Consider the following 22,893-nt stretch of genomic DNA (forward strand, 5'->3'; position numbering starts at 1 on the left):
AAATGTCTGCCTGGCACACACACATCCACACTGCTGCCACAGCAACAGCAACACCATACTAATTTGATTGCTTTTCTCTGCTGGGGTCACAACAGTTAGAATTAAGGATAGGATTAGATTTCCTGACTTTTTCAAGGCTGCAGATGCAGCAATCATATATAATACAGCATTTAACTAGATGCATAAGTTCAATGTTTGAGAAAACGGGCTGAAAACATAAGCAAAGCAGATTCTTTTGAATTACAATCTACAAAACCAGCACAGCTTTCCAAGAAACCCTTCTCTGCTTAAAAATACAGGTGAAAAGCATCCAAATATTAATCCAAAAGGGACTATCTTCTGCACTAATCCACAGTAATCAACTGTTTTGATTTGCCTACATAAAATTTTAACAGAGAATGTTCCCTACGCAGCTTGAATATGGAGATATCTATCAGATGTGTGTTTCATGCTTTCAAATACAGGCAGCATGCAGCATTGTAATAAAAGGCTGTCTTCACCCTTGGGCACACTCTTTTGCCTTTCTGTCATTTTGTATTCTACTGCTACTTGTGTTTCTTGATGTATAAAATCTCTCTTCTCAACAAACAGCTTGAGTCATGTTCTTCTAAAATAACCTAACAACTGCTAAATCATTTGGGTTTATACACTTTCTAGTAGGATATAGTATGTAGAAAATTTTTATCTTTAATATTCTATTCCATACCCCCTTCCCCACTATTCTTTAAAACGATCCTGGAACTAGGCTTCAGACTTGAAAAATCAGTCTTCTTAAGCCTTAAACCTAGGGAAGAAATTATTTGTGCTCTAGACACTGCTGTTCTCCTTACACTCACTTAAATTTGGGTGTGAGAAAGAGAGAGACAGTATCATATTAAACTCAGAAGAAGATACAACACCTTTAATCGATTCAAGTAGCGTCTTGTATGGACAACTAAAAGGTCTTGTTCAGTTGCTTCTCGAGCTCGTACAATCACATCATCTGCAATTAGTTTTTCTTCTGTATAGAAAAAGAAAATAAATGGAAATCACAAACATGAACAGGTGATCTACCTTTCAACACTACAAATACCAGCACATGAGACTATCTACTACACAAGCTGTAATTTAAATATACATGCTAAACACACAGCTGTGATACTTCATGTGTATCAAAATATAATGCATTCATAAAAATAAAAATTAAAGTATATTTTATGTTCAATTTTAAATTTATATTAGAAAATGTTAATGAAAAAGAAAAACATACAAGGTGAAATAAAAGAATAAATGTCAATAAGCCTTCATATTCCAAACATAAATAGATGATTTTAACCTCACACCATAAATTATTTACCTCAGTTCTTTACTGTGATTTACTGCAAAATCCACAGTCAGGCACAAGTGTTTAATTCACTAAGTCATTAGAGCAGAAAATGCCAAAACTCAAAGAACAATAATTACTTAGAGAAGTGTGATAATAAGAGAACATTTAGGATTAATTGGAATATTTAACATTGTCAACCCCCTGTTGATATTTAATTTGCAGAAACCTGGAAACAGCTCTTACTGACACCAACAAGTACCTTACCCGAAACTTAAGTTGGGTACTTACAATAATTTTCAGAAACAGGAAAGCAGTATCATAAAAGCATTATTAACCCAAAGGAAATTTAACTTTAATTTGTTTGTTGCAGTGTGGTCTGTTTTTACTAAACTAGTCAGCAGGTTTTTGAAAATTTACTCAAAATCCTGGAAAACATGATTGGTCAGTCAGAAAAATTTGTAAAAGGTCCGGCCCCTCCCCAGCCAAGCCGGCTTGCCGGCGCTTAGGCTGGGGGCCATCTTTGCCTCCTTGGAAGGAGGAAGGGGCGACATCACCCAACATACGGGTGCTTGTTTCGGCGCGGAGCCGGGGCTATATAAGCCCTGGCTCCCGCCCCTCTCCACGCAGTTTGTTTTGGCTCTCTGCCCGCCCACCCTCCCTTTTGGCAGTACAGGCATATGCCAGTCGCCTTATTAGGGGCCAGGTAGGAATTTTTTCACTTCCACACAATTGGCGCATGTGGGGGTGTTTTTCGCCTACCTTGTACTGCCTAGTAGGTTAGGTTTTGTTAGTGGTATTTGTTATGGTCGCAGGCTGGAGGAGGTTTGGCCACAGGGTTTTCCAGGGGAGCACCTATGGCCTAGCACCGTTGGTGCGGTGGTCTGCAGGAACCGTAGATGGGCTAAACGGCTCAGTGCGGGGAATGCAGATCACAGGGAGCCTCACCTGGGTGGATCTTTCCATGGGGATTGATGCCAGCCCAGATGGTGATGGCTGAAGGCCTGGCCGCTCAGCTACAACCCGAATACGGCGGGCTTGTGCTGGGGGCAGGGTGGCTCGCCCTTTGGACAAGGCGGGGTCCAGGTGTTGACCCCAGGGCTTGTCTGGTTCAGGTTTTCACCCCCCTGCCAGTTACAGTTGCTAATAGTTTAATAAAGCGGCCCGGTTTAAAACCCAACACTTGTGTCTGCCTCTTCATTCCAACTAGGGGGGCAAATGTCATCTCTCACATCCCTTGGAGTCAGTATCACAAATTACCATCTGTACTCGATCTTAGTTTATCAGTACAGTGGCTCACACATTACTTTCAAATTTCTTTCTTTTCTAAACAAATTCAGTATATTTTTATTAATTCTCACTACTACTGTTTCTGCACTTGTCTGCAATTACTCTTCAGTTTTGTTAGTATGGCTACCAAGTTTCACCTCTGTTCTCAGCCTTTTAAGGGGTCTGTGTGTTCTGTCTGATAATTGGGGGCAATTGGGGGCGAGCTGTCCCAGAGGCGCACACTGGATTGCGGAGTGCCTCAGGGGGCAGTTCTCTCACCAATGCTATTTAACATCTACATGCGCCCCCTTGCCCAGATTGCCAGGAGACACGGACTTGGGTGCCATCAATATGCAGATGACACCCAACTCTATCTGCTAATGGACGGCCGGCCTGACTGCGTCCCAGAGAATTTAGACCGGGCCCTGCAGGATTTGGCAACCTGGTTGAGGAAGAGCGGGCTGAAACTGAATCCAGCGAAGACAGAAGTCCTTTGTCTGGGTCGGGGCGCTCGGGGAGGGGAAATACTTCTCCCGGTCTTCGACGGGGCGCCGTTGAAAGCGGCGCACCGAGTTAAGAGCCTGGGAGTTTTACTGGAGCCTGCATTATCAATGGAGGCCCAGATTGCAGCCACTGCCAAGTCAGCCTTTTTCCATCTAAGGCGGGCAAAGCAGTTGGCTCCCTTCCTAGAGCGCCAAGATCTGGCAATGGTGCTTCATGCAACGGTCACCTCGAGACTGGATTACTGTAATGCCCTCTACATGGGGCTGCCTCTGTGCCGAACCCGGAAGCTGCAACTGGTGCAGAACGCAGCGGCTAGACTGTTGCTGGGACTCCCTAAATGGGAGCACATACAGCCTGGGCTGCGCGAACTGTACTGGCTGCCAGTTACATACCGGGTTCGTTACAAAGTGCTGGTCATTACCTTTAAAGCCCTATATGGTCGAGGACCTGTCTACCTTAGGGACCGTCTCTCCTCATATGAACCCCAGAGAGCACTGAGGTCAGCCGGGAAAAACCTGCTGACTGTCCCCGGACCGAGAGAGGTGAAGCTGCAAAGCACCCGTAACCGGGCCTTCTCCTCTGTAGCCCCGAGCCTATGGAACCAACTTCCAGAGGAAATGCAGGCCCTGCGGGACCTAGAACAGTTCCGCAGGGCCTGCAAGACCTTCCTCTTCAGACTGGCTTTCCCTGATCGAAATGGAAATTACGAAGGAAACCGCCATCAGAAAAAGTAAACGTAGCACTAGCACTTTTAAAAATTAACTTAATTTTAAAGCCTAACCAGATTTTAATTAAATGCTGATAATGTTTGATGTAGTTTTATTCACTTGTATAATTTGGCTCTGAGCCATGTTGTTAGCCGCCCTGAGCCTGCTCCGGCGGGGAGGGCGGGATACAAATAAAAATTTGTTGTTGTTGTTTGTTGTTGTTGTTGTTGTTGATAACAGAGAGACTTTGATTAACTAGTACCGTATTTATTTTTTCCACTGGAGGCTAATGTTTTCCCTTCCTCCCAGACGGCTAAAGGTACAACCAGATACAATATTCACTCAGCAAATATCTATGTTTACCTCAGACCTTTTCTATTATTATTATAAAATCTTTAACTGCCCTTCCCAATAGTCAGGCCAGGGTGGTTTATCTCAGATACACAGAAAACAGATTATACCAGCATAAAAGAATAAAACATCAGATTCCCTAAAAAACAGAGTGTCAGAAATTTCAATAATGCTGCTCTAACTGGTGCAGCACTATCTAAGTCCCAGTAGTACCTATCTCACTGGGGGGGTGGGGGGGGGAAGGGTGGAAATCTGTTGTCTGGTATATCTGTTTTTTGGGGAGTGGGGTGAGGACATCCAGAAATGCTTATGTACATAAAGGCTTTCAAAGCTCATTGGTTTCTCTTATTACATGTGGGATCCTAAAAACGGTTCAAATCTGGTTTTCATAATGGGTATGTATTAGCACAAACATAACTGTATCACTATTCAAAATCTGCTTTAAAAACCCTTTCTATTTAGAACTTAGTGATCCTTCCTACAGAAAGAAGGCTGAAAACTTCTGGAGGCTAAGATGAAACGGAGGCAGAAGCAGAGAGAAACAGATTTGGGGCTATTATGCACCTACTGGGTTTGGCTGCCAGAATGCCAGTGACTGGTTAGAGAAAGAATTTTTTAAAAGCTGCCATCAGCAATAGCATGATGTCACTTCCAGGAAAACTCTGAAGTGGCATTGCGTCTCTCTTTGAGTTGCCACAGAGTTTTCAGCCATTCCAAGAAAAGGCTGATGTCACTTCTGGGGAAAACACTGATAGCCACCCCCACCCCACCTGGTCTCCTACTGCCCTGGCAATCCTATTTAGGACTTATACAGAATCTATCTGATGATACTACTGTAATTCCATTGTTGAATAATGAGAACATATGCTTTTCACACTCTCCAAGGAAAAAACTGCAGAACAGAAGCCTTTCCTCAAGATGCATGTAACAAAAAACTCTCAGCTAGAAATGAGAACCAGAGGTTTCTTATACATTCTGGATTACTGAAATACTTCCTTTTAAGTGCAGTATTGATCATGTGAGTACTTTCTTCCCAGGAGGTACTCAAGCAAAGTTTACTCAAGCAGACTTATTAGGGCAAGAAAGGATTTACTTCTGAACTGCACTGCTGTGTCCTCTTAATCTAGTTAACAGAAATCAGTACTGAACTAAACACTTTTCCATTCAAACAGACCTTCATGGTGGAATGGATGTAATTTGTTTTGAAGCCACTATAAAACACTACCTTGGATACTTCTTGCTTGTTGATGCAGCATCCATACATGAGCTGATTAAAAAAAAGTACAGATGGGTTTTCACTTTTGCTACATGGGCATGTCTGGAGCCATGCTGTATATTCCCTACTACTTGCAATTGCATAATACTAACTTCTATGAACCTGTTTGCTTTATTTCTTTTGATTTCCAAGATTTCCTTCTTTTGATTTCCAAGATTTATGCCAAATGAATTTTATTTAAGTAAGAGGCATACAAAGTACAGCAACTCTAATGCTTTGTTGCACTGCAATATGGCACCCACAAAAAAAAAACTGTAGAGAAATGACACCATAGGATTGGAGCTGGCTCCAGTATCTTTGAACAAAATTGCTAGCACAGTACAAATCCAAGTCCCAGAATTCTGATAGCTGTACTTCCTTTTTTCTCTGGTGTAGCACTATGATAATACGAAACAGCCATCATGCCTATCACATCCAGAAACCGGAAATGTGCATTACATTTGCGGAATAATAGCATTTGCATGACTGGAGGAAGAACCTTCAGCTGATGAACGAGCCCCAAGCCTCCATGCCTAAGTAACAGGAAGATGGTGCGGCAACAGTTATCATAGCATGTAACCAGATTTGAGATTTAACATCAATTTCTATTTATTTATTTATTGAATTTATATCCTGCCCTCCCCACCAAAGGCAGGCTCAGGGCGGCTCACAGATTAAGGGTCACACAATTGGATTAGCGTGACCAAACAAGATAAACAATAAAAACATAAGAACAATTATTAAAACATCCACAGGTGCTAGTACAGTAGTTTCAGACAACAATTAGAATTCTAATGGTGGTAAGTAGCTAGATGGTCGCTATTAGATGTTCTAAGAGGCCCCTGGGTCATCATAGCATGAGATAGAACCATTGGTAGTATTTTATGGGCCTGTCCCATTGCTGCAGGTGTTGCCATTATGAAAATGCATGGTGCTGTTTTGCAGGCCCTGAGGAACTGTGAGCGCTCTCGCAGGGCCCTGACCGCCTCCGGCAACTCATTCCACCAGCTAGGGGCAGCAATGGAAAAGGCCCTAATTTTGGTTGATTTAAGCCTAACTTGTCTGATGCTGGGAACTGTCAGCAGGTTTTGAGACCCAGACCGAAGTGCTCGCCGGGGCATATGCAGGGAAAGGCGGTCCCTAAGGTATGCAGGACCCTGGCTATACAGGGCTTTAAAGGTAATGACCAGCACCTATGAAGTAAGTAATTTCAGTTTGAGAATTTCATTAGAACAAGGTGCAAAATACCACCAGTTAAAGTATTTAAAATACTTCCTCACTTTTAACCTAGTACTGCAAGACCTGTTTAATGATGCCCATAATAAACAAAATGAACTGTAGTTCATTAGATCAATATTCAATCAGAAAAAGAAATATTTTGCTATAACATACCAGCTATGGGATACAATATGTATTTGCATATATTTCAGATTATCTTTCAAACTAAATCAGTCAACAGTGACGGAAAATCATTATTACCTATTGTTATATTAATTATGACAACCAGATTGACTGCTGTAATACTTTCTATTAAAATAGCTGAAAACAGTTTACAAACTGCGGGTGATTCAAAATGTGGCAACTTGAATGCCAAGTGTGACTTGCTATCATGAACATGGCAAACCAAAGCTTTCCCAGTTATACTGGATTCCACTTTGTTTCCAAGCTCAAATCAAAGTGTTGGTTTTAAACTTTAAAGCTCTTACCAGTATCAGTTCAATGTATCTGAAAGCCCACCTCTGCCCAAATGTTCTTGCCTGTCCTCTAAGATTGTCCAACAAGCATTGCTAAGGAAACACACTGTAATTTAGTTCATTTAGTGGGATCCAGGCAAACACCATCAAACTGTAGCACCCCCGATACAGGAGATTTCTCCCCAGTGGAGGCCCTGAATACCTGTGAAGACCCAGCTGCTCCAGCTAGCCTTTAAATAAGGCTACTACTTATTGGCCTACTATGATTTTATAGTTGTAATTTTTAATCTTTTACATTTTGTGAGCTCCTCTGGGATGCCTATCATGAAAGAGGGGCATACAAATGTGCTAAATAAATAAAATGATTGTCAAATACCACTTCTAATATATATATTAGAAATATATATATTAAATATATATTAGTATCACAAATTAGCACTAATACCGTTAGCTCTGAGACAGGACAATCTTAATTTGTGTTAAATTGATACTGATAATTATTCTAATAAAACATATCTGAACAACAGATTATACTACTGTGATGTAACTAAATTTGATAGCAACCTTATTAATACTCCCTTATTTCCTGTCCTCATAGCTACCTTAAACTTAACACCCCAGAATGACATGATACAGCATCTGTCCTGACAGGAAAAAAGAAACTATATAAATTATACACATGCACATGCGCGCACACACAAAAATCAGTCTCCATGGAATCTGTCCAAGGAAACTTACAAAATAAAACATAACAACAGCAAGCATTAGAAGTTATTAATTAAAATCCAGCACTACAGGCCCAGCCATAAAAAATCCCAGACCACTGAGCAGCTTAAAATAACAGCTTCTGACTAAAACCACACTAAAATGGTATTAAAGCCCTTAATTAAAAGCCTGTATAAGCGGAAACATATTGCCATGGGCCTAAAACAGAGCAGTATAGATGCCAGGCAAGCCTCAGGGGGAAGGACATTCAATGAACAAAGTGCCACTACTGAAGGCAGAGGAACACAGAGCAGGGCTTGTAAGGTAAAACTTAAACTGGTCAGCTGGACTAGAAGGGAGGAAGCTACCCTGGCTCCAAGTCTTGTAGTGCTTTAAAGGTAAGAACAAGAACTTTGACTTTTGCCTGAAAAGAAATGGGCAGCCACTGCAGAATTTTCAGCAGTGGGTGATACACTCCCAACATTTTGCCCAACTACTGGATTTTTCATGAGCAGAAGTTTCCAGACCATTGTTCAAAGTAGCCCCATGTAGAGTATGTTACAATAATGTTTTTCAAGGAATTATCACATCTGGCATATCACCTGAAACTAACAAAAGGTACTACATGCAACAGAGGAGATCTGGGTCTCCAAGCATAGGCCAGAAACTAGCAGACCTCCAAACTACAAGCCTGTTTCTTTGAGGGAGTGCAATCCTGAGCAGCACTGGTCACTGATCCATAGCATCTCAGTCTTAATTGGATTAAGCTTCAGTTTATTGGCTCTCTTCCATCATAATACCATCTCCAGGCAATTGTTAAAGACTGACTCAGGTGTTTAAAAACAGCAGAGCTGGGTGTCATCCACATATTGGTGATACCGTACACCAAATCCCCTGGTGATCTTTCCCAGAGGTTTCACATAGATATTAAACAGCATGAGGGACAAGATGGAACCCTGCAAGACCACATGCATAAATGCCACAAGGTCAGGCAGCTGCCCTCCAGCACCACCTTCTGAAATTGTACAGTCAAGTAACATCACCAAAACACAACACTCCCTACTCCCAACTCAGTCATCTCTCCAGAAGGATACTGTGGTTGATAGTATCAAATACTGCAGAGAGGCCCAAGAGAATCAACAGGGATTCATGCCTTTGTCACACTCCCAGTGAAGATCACCCATCAGGGTGACCAAAGCTGTTTCCATCACAAACCCACATCTGAATCCAGATTGAAATGAGCCTAGATCATTTGTCTTCTCCAAGACCATGTGAAGCTGCATTGCCACCACATGCCTCTTGCTCAAAAGGTGAGCCAAATGTCAATAGTGAGCTAACTAGCCAGATTTAATCTAGCAGTTGCCTTAAAGACCTATACTGAAAAAGTCCAACAGATATGCATGCATCCAATTTAAATGTACACTACTGTTTATACTATAATAGAAAAGTATACACAAAGCAGAAATGCATACAAATTGTTCAATCAACATTTAATCAGAACAAGAACCATGTCCATATGACTAAAAATACCATGCATATAAAATTATTTATTGCAAATCAAAATAGTACAATTTCTGCAAAAGCTAAGGCACCCAGCCTTGTTCTTACTTTACCTTTCAAGAAATGTATTACTTTTCCCCATTTCCCAGCATCAAATGGATGTAGTTTCTCCAGGCCCATAAATGTAATGTTGTAATCTGGAGAATACACAATGGGCCAGCATGTTGGTGGGATATCATGATACAGTTCTGTCTTGTGAGGCCTTACAGGGGGGAAAAAAAACACATTGTTACAGGTGCAAAATATTGATGTGGGGAAATATATCCCTTATAAATGCTTTACAATTACAAAGTAATTTAGTTAGGAATTCAGACAAATGTTTATTTGTAGTTTGCTTTTGTACTTTTTCTCTTATGTTTTTGATCTTTAGAGTTAGTATCATACTCGGGGGGAAATGTACATAGATGCAAATTGAGAGAAAGGCCAGCAAAGGGGTGGGGAGGATAAAGGAGAAAAAAATGGAGAAAAATCTTTGTCCATTTCCTTAAACATAAGGAATCTGAGATACTGCCACTGGTATACTGCCGTATACCAAGAAATGTCTGTGGTATTATTTCTTCTGATGTATTTATTTGTCATATCCTAATTTCCTTCTGTAGATGATATTTCAAGAACTCATCAGCATCTGCAGCAACTTCTATAATCTCATAAAATGCTTCCTGCAGCATTCCAGAAAATGAGAATCTAGTTCATTTATTTACAGGTTTAGGGAATTCTATTATTATGCCATCTTGTGCTCTTTATTTTGGCTGCTGGCAAAACAGTAGAATAAATTAAATGTAGATCTTATCTATGTTATTAAATGTGAAAATATTTATGCTCAGATAACATTTCCCTCACTGTCCCCTTTCTATTCCAACAGTTTCCACATTGTTATGTGAAATATAATTTAAAGGTTAGTTAAGAATGGGTTTTAAGATTCATTTTATCTGGCATGATCCAACCTTACATACATAAGACAAGAATATGGCTAATGGCCTGCACGGCTGCACTCAAGAACTAGAGTGCATAGCTTTGGTAATGCAGAGTCACTGAATACTTCTGGCAGGAACAACCTGAGTATGAATGACTTCAGAGCGTAGTACAATCACAGCATATGCAGCTACTTCTATCCAGCCCTGATACTAGCACAGTTTCAGTGTTATTGCTTCTATTATCATGAGGCAGGGCCAAATAAATTACTTCCATCTAAATATTTCAGGGCCAGTGTGTTGAAGAAAGGGCTATAAATAACAGTATTAAATGAGGTGTTGAGTGTATTGGATCATAGTACAAATGACCATTCCCAATAAAAGCAATAATAAATTATATCAAAGCCAAATGAATGCAAGTTTTCATATCCAAATATTTCTGTGAAAGTATTTGATGCTAAATATTTGTATTTGATTTGCACTCAATAACAGCAGTTTCCATTTAGTAGCATAAACTTCAAACATGTTACCATTATACAATAAAAAGCAAAAATTCTAATATCATTTCTATCATGTTCAGTACCATGAGAAAGGAAAACATTAATATATTTTATGTACTAGCATTCATTCCAGAAACTAAAGGATTAACTTCTTCCATATATCCACTGCCTATGCACTCTCTGCATTTTTAATTTAAAAATCATAGGAGATGTCTGACATTAAAGTTGGGTTTGCAAGATCAATATTAGAACACTGTTTCTAAATTGTTTAATTCTTAACTAATCACCATAAACAAATAAAAGATGCTCAAAAAGACAAAAACAGTATTGTGATTTAAAGTCCAAATGAGTCTTCAGTTACTTTTCTTGTTCAAATTGGAAATATGGCATCATTGCACAACTGCTGTATTTCTTTTATAAACAATATTTTTCATTGAATTGAAAGGAAACTACATCTTTCATTTTGGAAAAAGTGTTTCCATTTTCAGCATTTGTATAATATAGTTATTACTTGTGACAACAACCTATTATTGTCAGAAAATGAGAAAAGCTTAATAAGAATGCTTAAGGTCTCCACCATTTCTGTAAATTATCATTATTCAAATGATTAAATTATAATAATGAAGTAGAGACAGATTAGAGATTTAAATCACACAGCTGGAACTAAACCTAGGAAAATGATTTTGGATAAACCAAAGAAGCAGAAGAAAGCTAAGATTTTTGCATGTCATAGAAGAAGTTATATTCAATGATGTCCTGTTTAAAACCATGTATAGATGTTAGTCTGGAGACCACAAGGGATTTGTGAATACTGGGCATGTTAAATTTAAGATGCAGGAAGTGGTAGGAGTGCAGGAGGCACCATCAAGATGCACTACATGTTAAGCTGCTAGCTTGAACCAGGAAGCCAACAGTAATGCATTCTTGTAGCAGCCACCAAACAGCAGTCTAGACCACCTACTAAGCCAAAAACTGTGAAGCCCCAGGAAGCCAATGGGACTGAATGCTTATGGAGGTGATAAGCATGTTAATAAATTAACACAACAGCAGCACGAGACCAGACTGGCTGCTTCTGAAGACTGTAGGGGTAATCAAAATTAGCTGCAGCAGTTTGGTTAGCTGGAAGAGGGTCCAACATATGCGCATTTGCAGATTTCATGCCAGATATTGGACCTCAGATCTGTCTCAGTGTTTTCCCAGATCTCCTAGTGTTTCTGTTTTCATTTTGAAATAGCCATTGAGGGAGGTAATTCAGCTGGGTCAGTGGAGGGGAGTTTGAATCCCTTCCCCTGATCCAGTATGTATGTGTGTATGTGTGTGTGCATTATATATATATATATATATATATATATATATATATATATATATATATACACACACACATGCATCTGTGTTGAATTAGATGCTCATGGTGTGAATGTATATGGGATACCTGTGAGGTGAATAAATGTGCGTGGAAAGTAAAAGGACTCTTCAGCATAATTCCATTGTGTTTAGGATGGGATAAATAAAGTGCATGTGGTTTAGAATATTTGTTGTGTTGAAAAAAAAATATGAGGAAAAGGGGAAGTTTACAGTACATGTTGGGTGGGATAACATCTATAAGGAGATAACTCTGAATGAATCGGAGCTCGATCCAAGTTCATAGCCATTGTTTGTGATAGCAAACTGAACTTGCTTGAGTTCCAAGAATTTGAATTTTGTTCCACCTTTCAAAATAATGCTAGTGTTAATATTCCTCAGATGCTCAGCTCCCTGTTCAAACCTTGAAGTAGCTTTAGACAAACGTTTTCTAGTTGAAATTCTAAGCTAGCTTCCTGAAATACCCAGAGAGCTTTATGAGAATTTCAAACACACCAAACATATTATTTTATCAGTTTCACTGGGAAAGTGCTGGTCTATTGGGCATACAATATTAATATCTAGGGGCTCTCACCATTGTACATATTACCACTGTGTACCCTTCCAATGCAAAGTTCTTTTCTCCTCTGTATTTCAAGAGAATACTACATTTATTAAGCTGCACACTGATTTTTGTGTTTGGGATTTTTTTTGTAGATACAACTGAGCCTGCATTTAGTTCTATCCCAAGTACTTCCACCTCTACAAGAAGCATTCTACAAGAAGCACCTCTACAAGAACCCACACAGGTTCATTTCCATCTGTTACACATACAGTGGTGTTGCTCAATTCTCTTGTGACTGTTTCTACTGCATGTACTTTATGGTGCCCTCCCAGCTTTTTACTATTACTTTACCTGGATGACAGACCAACATGGCTGAATGTATCATCCTTTTTCCAATTCATGTTTTAAAGATGGCAGGTTATAGCCTTATATTCTCTTCTGTTACACTTTAGGCAACAGCTGTGATTAATGGCTTCTCTGGATGTGTCAATTTATGAAGAATGAGGTATGTCTTCCTCTTGGTGTAATTTGGCACTTTCTATTACACCTCTTGGTGTAATGAGCACTTTCTATTAATCTATGGTATTACAAAGTGCAAAAGGCCATTCAAGGCAGTCTTCTGCTATGTTATTAAAAGGCTCCATGTCCTCTCTCTAGGATGCCTCATTTTAAATGCCATGAGGCTGTCTGTCCACCTCTCATGCATCCTGCTTGTCTCTGCCACTTGAGGTCTGTAAGCTTACAGTACTCTTATCACAAGTTCCCCATAGATCCTCACACCACTTTAATTAGTTGCATTTACCATCTCCTTTGCTCAGTGTTCTTAACATTTTTACATGCAGCAAATGTCCGAGTCTGTCTTACATTTCTATCACTGTTACATCTGAGGGTCCAGCTGTCCTTGACTAGAGCCAGGCCCTTTTCTGTCCTGACCTCTGACTGGTGGAACTCTCTGCCAGAGAACATCCATGTTCTATCTTTCCATAGGGGTTGCAAGGCAGAGATGTGCCACCAGGCATTTGGGAGAGGGTGCAACAGTCTGGCACTCTCAAACTCTCACATCCCCCCTTTTTCTTCATATTTCCTCTGCCCAGGGAGCTGACAGATACTGAAATTACCATCATCTTGAATACAGAATGCAGCATTGTTTGTTGGAGGAACTCTTTTAATGTATTTAATATTATTTTAATCCTCCTATGTTTGAATTTGTTTCTGATGTGAGCTGCCCTGAGCCCTCCTTACAGGGAAGCGTGGTTGTGGCGGAATTTTAGTGAGAAGACTTAAAAATTCATGTATACATCCATTTGTGTTCACATTTGCTCAATGTTAGAAACTTTGGTTCTCTCCCATGATCCTCTGCAGCACAGCTGCACTGTCTCTATGCAAGTGATCTGTTTCCTAGAATACAGTTTATATTTTCAGTATCAATGGTACTAGCTTCAAAGTCTAAACATTAGATTAGGAACATGTAACATAGCATCTGTCTTCTTGACCCACCAGTATAGATAATATACTTGAAGAAATGCCAGCATAATCTGACCCTCACCGTATTGTTCTGACTAAGTCAAAGTTCATGGGTTACTATATGATAGGGGTTGGGTTTTGTCAGATACGTCAGATGTTCATCACAGGCCTGGCTGACAATTACATTAGCTCCTTTGGATGGAAAAAGGTATTTAATATGTTATTTTATTCTTGCCCCTTGTTGTTTGGACAAACACCTTATAGGTCTTTGGGCAGAGCAATCAGGATGCATTCTTTAAGAAATAGTGCACTTTAATTGGGTATTTGTGTAATGTACTATGTTATATTAACAATATGATTTAACAATAACTGCAACATGGTTTTAATTGTAATAAATGGGTTTTAACTTTGGAACAGGTTTCTCTCTCTCTCAATTTATGAGGTTCTTACCAGTCATTCCCCATGCCCAGCGAGAATGGGATTCATAGAAAAAGTTTCTATACTCCAAAAATTCCCTAGCAGCGACCTAGGAAATCGAATGAAATAATAAATTCTCAAGCTGAGATGACACCGGAGCAACTGTTTATGGACATCTTGCCTACTTGTGTTTGCTTTGTTCTAGAGTAACACTGAGAATCAACTGATGTGAACAATATCAAGGGTAAATGTTTATTTGTATAAGACTCACTTTCTTCACTAATTTCTTTTCCATGGCTTTTCAGTCCTCTTCCATGGATCACGCTGCACCTGCACCCACCTATTTCTAGCTCTTTCTTTGCATTTGGGACACAACAGAAAACAGCACAGTGGTTAGCCGACCTTTTGTCAGCTTGACATAATATATATGGATAGGAAAAAGATAAAAGTCAGATCTACATGGATCTTTGTGAATTCATATGATTTTTATGTTGAAATGAAATAAAACCACTATTATTCTGTAGATCCTGTCTTAGACTAAAGACAGGACCACAAAAATGCCTCCACGGATTCGTGGTGCCTCACCAGTGCAAAAACAGGGTTCCAAAGCATGGATCCTCATGAATTCATATGATTTTTATGATGAAATGAAATGAAACCACCATCATGCTGTAGATATAAATCAAATCAAATAAATCCTGTTTTAGACTATAGGTAGCAGCAGACAAATCATGCCTCCACAAATCTGTGGAAAAACAACAGTGGAAAAACATGTTAAACAGGGTTTGACCACAGAAATCATGGATCCACGGCTTCGTGGCAGCACCATGGACAAAAAAACTTGGTTTTGAACCATGGATCCTCATTTTTGCTTTGAGTCACCCCAAGCTCATCATCAATTCTTATATCACATCTATGCGCAGTTTGCACCACAAAAATCATGGATCCATGGCTTCGTGGCAGCACCATGGAACAAAAGCTTGGCTTTGAACCATGGATCCTGATGATCTTTGCTTTGAGCCACCCCAAGCTCACTATCCAATCACATATCATGTCCATGGGCAGAGTTTGCGCCACAGAAATCATGGCTCCACGGCTTCATGGCAGTACCCTAGAGCAAAAACCTGTTTTTGGACCCTCCAGGGTCATCTAGTCCAACACCATGCACAATGCAGAAAACGCACATATACCTCCCCCTAAATTCACAGGATCTTCATTGCTGTCAGATGGCCATCTAGCCTCTCTTTAAAAACCTCCAAGTTAGGAGAGCCCACCACCTCCCAAAGAAGCCTGTTCCACTGAGGAATCGCTCTAACGGTCAGGAAGTTCTTCCTAATGTTGAGCCGGAAACTCTTCTGATTTAATTTCAACCCACTGGTTCTGGTTCTACCTTCTGAGGCCACAGAAAACAATTCCACACCATCCTCTATATGACAGCCCTTCAAGTACTTGAAGATGGTGATCATATCACCTCTTAGCCACCTTCTCTCCTGGTTAAACATGCCCAGCTCCTTCAACCTTTGTTCATATGACTTGGTCTCCAGACCCCTCACCATCTTCATCGCCCTCCTCTGGACCGGCTCTAGCTTGTCTATGTCCTTAAAATGTGGTGCCCAAAACTGAACAGAATACTCCAGGTGAGGTCTTACCAGAGAGGAGTAAAGCGATATCATCACTTCTCGTGATCTGGACACTATACTTCTGTTGATACAGCCCAAAATTGCAGTAGTCTTTTTATCCACCCCATCACACTGTTGACTCATGTTCAGTGTATGGTCCACTAAGACCCCTAGATCCTTTTCGCACATACTACTGCTAAGACAAGTCTCCCCCATCCTATAGCCATGCATTGGATTTTTCCTACCTAAATGCAGAACTTTACATTTATTCCTGTTAAAATTCATTTTATTGGTTCTAGACCAGTTTTCCAGCCTGTCAACGTCATTCTGTATCCTGCTTCTATCTTCTACAGTCTTCTACTGTATTTGCAACCCCTCCCAATTTATTATCATCTGCAAATTTAATAAGCATTCCCTCGATTCCTTCATCCAAATCATTTATAAAGATGTTGAACAAAACAGGTCCCATGACAGATCCTTGAGGCACTCAATGAAGCTGTGGATCCATGATTTCTGTGGTGCAAACTCTGCCCATGGACATGATGTGTGACTGGATGGTGAGCTTGGGGTGACTCAGAGCAAAAATCATAAGAATCCATGGTTTAAGAACAGTTTTGTCCACAGTGCTGCCACGAAGCCATGGATCCACAATTTCTGTGGTGCAAACTCTGCCCGTGGGCATGATATGTGAATAGATAGTGAGCTTGGGGTGGCCCAAAGTAAAAATCATGGGGATCCATGGGGTTCCGTGGTTCAAAACCAGATTTTTGGTCCATGGTGGTGCCACAAAGCCATGGATCCCTATTTCTGTGGTGCAAACTCTGCCCATGGACATGATATGTGATTGGATGGTTAGCTTGGGGTGGCCCAAAGCAAAAATCATGAGAATCCATGGTTCAAAACCAAGTTTTTGGTCCATGGTGCTGCCACAAAGCCATGGATCCACGATTTCTGTGGTGCAAACTCTGCCCATGGACATAATATAAGAATTGATGGTGAGCTTGGGGAGATCCAAAGCAAAAATCACAAGGATCCAGGATTTGGAAACATGTTTTTCCACTGTTGTGGTGCCACAGATTCGTGGAGGCATGATTTTTCTGGTGCTACCTATAGTCTAAGACAGGATCTACAGCATGATGGTGGTTTCATTTCATCATAAAAAATCATATGAATTCATGAGGATCCATGCTTTGGAACCGTTTTTGCACTGGTGAGGCACCACGAATCCGTGGAGGCATGATTTTTGTGGTTCTGCCTATAGTCTAAGACAGGATCTACAGAATAATAGTGGTTTAATTTCCTTTCAATGTAAAAATCATATGAATTCATGAAGATCCGTGTAAATCCGACTTTTACCCAGACCCATATGGATATTAGTCGAGAACAAGGCACCAGAAAGCAACTGCATGTAGACTTTGTTGCACCCAAACCCTTCCAAGGTTACCAGGCAGCGTTTCTCAGACGTTGACAATTGTGTATAACGTCACTAACTCTGCTATGGGATGTCACTGCCACCCAAAAATTCTGCACACACTGTGGAGGTTTTTGTTTCAGAAGTGGCCACCAAGTAAATAAAATAGCACAAACGCAGAGGGCCTGTCGAAGAGGCACAGCAGGCAGGGGGAGTGCTCGGACATGCGACACAGCCTGAACTCTTTTTCTAGCCGCATCCCACTCAAGCTGTGAGTGCTCTGGCGTCCATTGCCTGAGGAGCATCAGCCAGGCAAAGACAAGGCTCAGGCTCCTCACGCCCAGGTGAGAGACAGAGGAGTGAGCCAGCAACTACGTCCCTGGGGAGAGGAGGCATTTCTCGGAAGGTGATGCGGTCTTCCTCACGTTGCGTTTGGCTTCCATTCCTTCATCACCAAAAAGCCCCTTACGCCGCTGATTATAAAACGATACAAAGAAGCCGCTCAACCATCGCAGGGCATTTTGATAAACCTCAAGCAAAACACAAGACGTGTGCCTTGAAACCTTCCCGAAATGGCACCCCTGACTCCTTGATATCACGGTGCTCCCCGCGCTGTAACCCCCCCTCCCCTCCGAAGGCTACAGCCAGTCTAGTCCTGCAACGTCCACCTGCTGCGGCTTGTTCGTCCTCCTCCTTCCCCCCGCGAGCGAACCAGGCCGCAGCCTCGAAGCGGGCCTCTCCGCTCCCACCTGCCTTCCCGGGGACCGGAGCTGGCCGAGCCCCAACAACCCCGCCGCTTGTTACTCACATGATGCCCTTCACGCTGCCTCAAACAAACTCCTCACTTGTCAGGAAACCATTCAATGCTAGTTAGTACTGAGCATGCCTGGCTCACGGGCGCATGCTCAGAGGCATCGCACGAAGCTGTCTTGCCCTCACTAGCAGTTTGTCTCTCTACTGGAGGTGGGAAAGAGACCGTTGTTTCAAGGTAGTTCGAATAAAGATCAGTGGTCTTTTTTAAGTCGTAGAACGGGAGAAACTGTACGGCTGAGCTCGTTGAGAATGAAGCGTGGGCAACGTCTACCTTTTAGCAAGTCTTTCGCCTTCCATCATTTTGCTACACCTCGGAGTGAAGCAGTGGCGTAGGGAGGGGGTGGCGGGGGTGGCGGATCGCCCCAGGTCTGCGGGGTCTGGGGGGCCCCTTGGGGGCCCCTCAGAAGCCGGCTGCACTCGCCGCCTTCCCCGACCGCGCGCGGGGCCGGGCGGCGGCGGCCGGGAAGCAGCGGAGAGGCCAAGGGGCCCCTCAGAAGCCAGCTGCACTCGCCGCCTTCCCCGACCGCGCGCGGGGCCGGGCGGCGGCCGGGAAGCAGCGGAGAGGCCAAGCGGCCCCTCAGAAGCCGGCTGCACTCGCCGCCTTCCCCGACCGCGCGCGGGGCCGGGCGGCGGCGGCCCCTCAGAAGCCGGCTGCACTCGCCGCCTTCCCCGACCGCGCACGGGGCCGGGCGGTGGCGGCGGCCGGGAAGCAGCGGAGAGGCCAAGCGGCCCCTCAGAAGCCGGCTGCACTCGCCGCCTTCCCCGACCGCGCGCGGGGCCGGGCGGCGGCGGCCCCTCAGAAGCCGGCTGCACTCGCCGCCTTCCCCGACCGCGCGCGGGGCCGGGCGGCGGCGGCGGCCGGGAAGCAGCGGAGAGGCCAAGGGGCCCCTCAGAAGCCAGCTGCACTCGCCGCCTTCCCCGACCGCGCGCGGGGCCGGGCGGCGGCGGCCCCTCAGAAGCCGGCTGCACTCGCCGCCTTCCCCGACCGCGCACGGGGCCGGGCGGCGGCGGCGGCCGGGAAGCAGCGGAGAGGCCAAGCGGCCCCTCAGAAGCCGGCTGCACTCGCCGCCTTCCCCGACCGCGCGCGGGGCCGGGCGGCGGCGGCCCCTCAGAAGCCGGCTGCACTCGCCGCCTTCCCCGACCGCGCGCGGGGCCGGGCGGCGGCGGCCGGGAAGCAGCGGAGAGGCCAAGGGGCCCCTCAGAAGCCGGCTGCACTCGCTGCCTTCCCCGACCGCGCGTGGGGCTGGGCGGCGGCGGCGGCGGCCGGGAAGCAGCGGAGAGGCCAAGCGGCCCCTCAGAAGCCGGCTGCACTCGCCGCCTTCCCCGACCGCGCGCGGGGCCGGGCGGCGGCGGCTGGGAAGCAGCGGAGAGGCCAAGCGGCCCCTCAGAAGCCAGCTGCACTCGCCGCCTTCCCCGACCGCGCACGGGGCCGGGCGGCGGCGGCCCCTCAGAAGCCGGCTGCACTCGCCGCCTTCCCCGACCGCGCGCGGGGCCGGGCTGCGGCGGCGGCCGGGAAGCAGCGGAGAGGCCAAGGGGCCCCTCAGAAGCCAGCTGCACTCGCCGCCTTCCCCGACCGCGCACGGGGCCGGGCGGCGGCGGCCCCTCAGAAGCCGGCTGCACTCGCCGCCTTCCCCGACCGCGCGCGGGGCCGGGCTGCGGCGGCGGCCGGGAAGCAGCGGAGAGGCCAAGGGGCCCCTCAGAAGCCAGCTGCACTCGCCGCCTTCCCCGACCGCGCGCGGGGCCGGGCTGCGGCGGCGGCCGGGAAGCAGCGGAGAGGCCAAGGGGCCCCTCAGAAGCCGGCTGCACTCGCCGCCTTCCCCGACCGCGCGCGGGGCCGGGCGGCGGCGGCCGGGAAGCAGCGGAGAGGCCAAGCGGCCCCTCAGAAGCCGGCTGCACTCGCCGCCTTCCCCGACCGCGCGCGGGGCCGGGCGGCGGCGGCCGGGAAGCAGCGGAGAGGCCAAGCGGCCCCTCAGAAGCCGGCTGCACTCGCCGCCTTCCCCGACCGCGCGCGGGGCCGGGCGGCGGCGGCCGGGAAGCAGCGGAGAGGCCAAGTGGCCCCTCAGAAGCCGGCGAGCGGCGCCGCCTTCCCCGCCCGCGCGCGGGGCCCGGCGGCGGCGGAGGCCGGGAAGCGGCGGAGAGGCCGACGCAGGTCGCTGGAGGGCCTCCAGCGACCAGCGCCGTCCTCTCCGACGCCTCCCCGGCCTCTCCGCCTCGTCGTGGGGCCAGCTGTGGGCCTGCTTCAGCAGAACTGACAAACTCCTGCCTGGCTCCAAATGCCAGACATCCCATTGCCTGGTTCAGCAGGGCCTGCATCAACTCACTCCGAATGGATGCTGCCCCGCATGGCAGCTTAGAGGTGAGGAAGGAGTTCTTCCAGGGCTGGGAAGGGGTTGATGCGTGGGAGCTTGCCAAGCCCTTCAATACAAGCAGCTGCCATCTGATTGCACATTGTGAGGGGAGGATTAGCAAGGGGTCCATGTGGGCAGGGGCTTCCATCTCTGGGTGGATGTTGTGGGGTGCATGTAAACATAGGATCCTTCTTCCCTTGCAGATGCCTGAAACAGGCTGGAAAGGCATGATTCAGGTATTAATTCATCTTGGAAATACTGAATGCACATCCCTTCTCACCAGTTCAGCTCACTATCTGCTTGCTTGTTGAAGCAGGGAGTTGATCTAGTGCCAGGCAGTTCAGCCATTCAAGAGCATCTCAAGACTACTGGCCAGGCAAGTTTTTGCATATTCAAACAGCACAGGGCAATTGGCAACATTTCACACATCTTGATGGGCGGGGCTTTTTTGTAGCAGGATCTCCTTTGCATCTTAGGCCACACACCCCTGCTGTAGCCAATCCTCCAAGAGCTTTCAGGGCTCTTCATGCAGGGCCTAACTGAAAGCTCTTGGAGGATTGGCTGCATCGGGTGGGGGTGGGAGGTGGCCTAATATTCAAAGGAGTTCTTGCTGCAATAAAAGCCCTGCTGATAGGAATCCTGCCTCCCCCTGAAAGATCTGCGATCTCTGCTGGCTGCTCAACAGCTGCTCTTAAAAATGAACACAGAGGAAATTGGTCGGTCAGTCAGTGATTATAACTAAATGCTGTTTAAAGAAAAAAAGTCTAAACAGTTTGTGTTCATTTAAGCGTATGTTATCATGGAGATTTTTGTGCATGTACAAGTTTGCCTCTCATTATGGGAGTTGAAGAATCATCTGCAGGTGATTTGTCTGGAGAAGCCTCAGTTTCAACGTCTGGGCAAATGCCAAAGCAGCTTGACAGGAGTAATCAGCAACTGCGGAACCTACCTGGTCTCTTCCCCTGCTCAATCTCTTCATCCCTAGCCCTGGGATGGGGACAGAGAATTTCACTTGAGAGTATCCAGGGAACCAACTCCTAAATTGGTGCAACTGGAAGAGTTTGGTGAGCCATGATCGCTGGAGCTCGGTGGGTCAATCTCTGATGTCTCCTGGCTGCATTATGACTCTGGTAAGTGAGTGGAGAAGTTTCCTGTCCCAGAAGAGGGGAGCAGACTATCTCCAGAGGAAATGTCTCTGTTACATCCGAGGGGCCTGCAGCTGAAATCAAGCCTCCGGGGTGCCGTGCGGCACGCTGAAGCAGCCTGTCGGTCACTTCCGGGTTCCTGTCCTGCATCTCGACCTGTGTTATTAGTGACAGGCTGCTTCGGTGGGCCGCTGCGCCGCCCCCCTGGGTCCCACAACGATGGGACCGATGCCACAGGGACGGGCTCGAAACACTCTATAACCCCTCAAAAGAACAGCAGTCTAGCTCGCTTCCCCCAAGCCCTGCCGCCATAAGCCTCAAGGGGGCTCATTTTGCGGCATCTCCCGGCGGGAGGGTGGCACCCGCACAGGACACATATCAAATGAAAGAGGGGGCGTAGGGCTATCAGAAACAGCCGGCGGAGGAAGTCGGGAGCCCACCCCACTGGGGGATCCACACCCCGAAAGTGATGAAGGTGGCGCAGATAGAGCCAACAGAGCAAACAGGACAAAATAAATAGGCTGCATTATGCAGCACAGTTGAGAAAGTGCCTTACCCCATATACTGATGAAGTATATACAGGATTTGAGAACAAAATTGTTTCCGGTGGTGATATTTGGGGGATTTTTAGGGACGTCACAGGAAGTGCTGTGAAGTCACTTCCTGCTTCCGGCAGGTGGCGCGGGGGAAATGATGTCACACGAAGTGATGTCACTTCCCGTTTCCGGCAGGTTGCACGGGGGAAATGATGTCACAGGAAGTGACGTCACTTCCTGTTTCCGGTGGCGTGCACACACGTAGGGGGGCCCACATAAATCTTGGGCCCCGGGCCCCCAAAGCCCTAGCTACGCCCCTGGAGTGAAGGTTGGACGAGTCTGCGAAAACGGAGAATTATTGCTTGGAAATGAAAGGAAAGACGGCGTGGCAGATGTAAGACATTCTGCCGGTGCCCGGTGATAAAGGTGGCAAAAGAGAGCTTCTCTTATGTCATGTGGCAGTATTAAAACATTT

General features: G+C 45.5%; 1 protein-coding gene across 3 annotated transcripts in view; it reads right to left on the bottom strand.

Moving 5' to 3' along the window:
* The window catches only part of HDAC11 (histone deacetylase 11), a 126,001-nt gene that overhangs the window by 99,387 nt on the left and 3,721 nt on the right, over positions 1–22,893 (bottom strand). The window contains exons 1-3 of one of the 3 annotated variants that reach the window (XM_060238293.1): positions 18,385–18,564; positions 9,402–9,550; positions 900–1,000 (exon numbers count right to left, since the gene is read on the bottom strand). In XM_060238293.1, the coding sequence (XP_060094276.1) occupies positions 900–1,000; positions 9,402–9,550; positions 18,385–18,386 (252 nt within the window). In that variant the 5' untranslated portion in view covers positions 18,387–18,564. Of the gene's footprint in view, positions 1–899; positions 1,001–9,401; positions 9,551–18,384; positions 18,565–22,893 lie in introns of those variants that run through there. The other 2 variants (XM_060238292.1, XM_060238291.1) reach the window with 2 other exon arrangements.

The sequence above is a fragment of the Heteronotia binoei genome, chromosome 5 (genome assembly GCF_032191835.1).
Source record: "Heteronotia binoei isolate CCM8104 ecotype False Entrance Well chromosome 5, APGP_CSIRO_Hbin_v1, whole genome shotgun sequence".
Classification (NCBI taxonomy): Eukaryota; Metazoa; Chordata; class Lepidosauria; order Squamata; family Gekkonidae; genus Heteronotia; species Heteronotia binoei.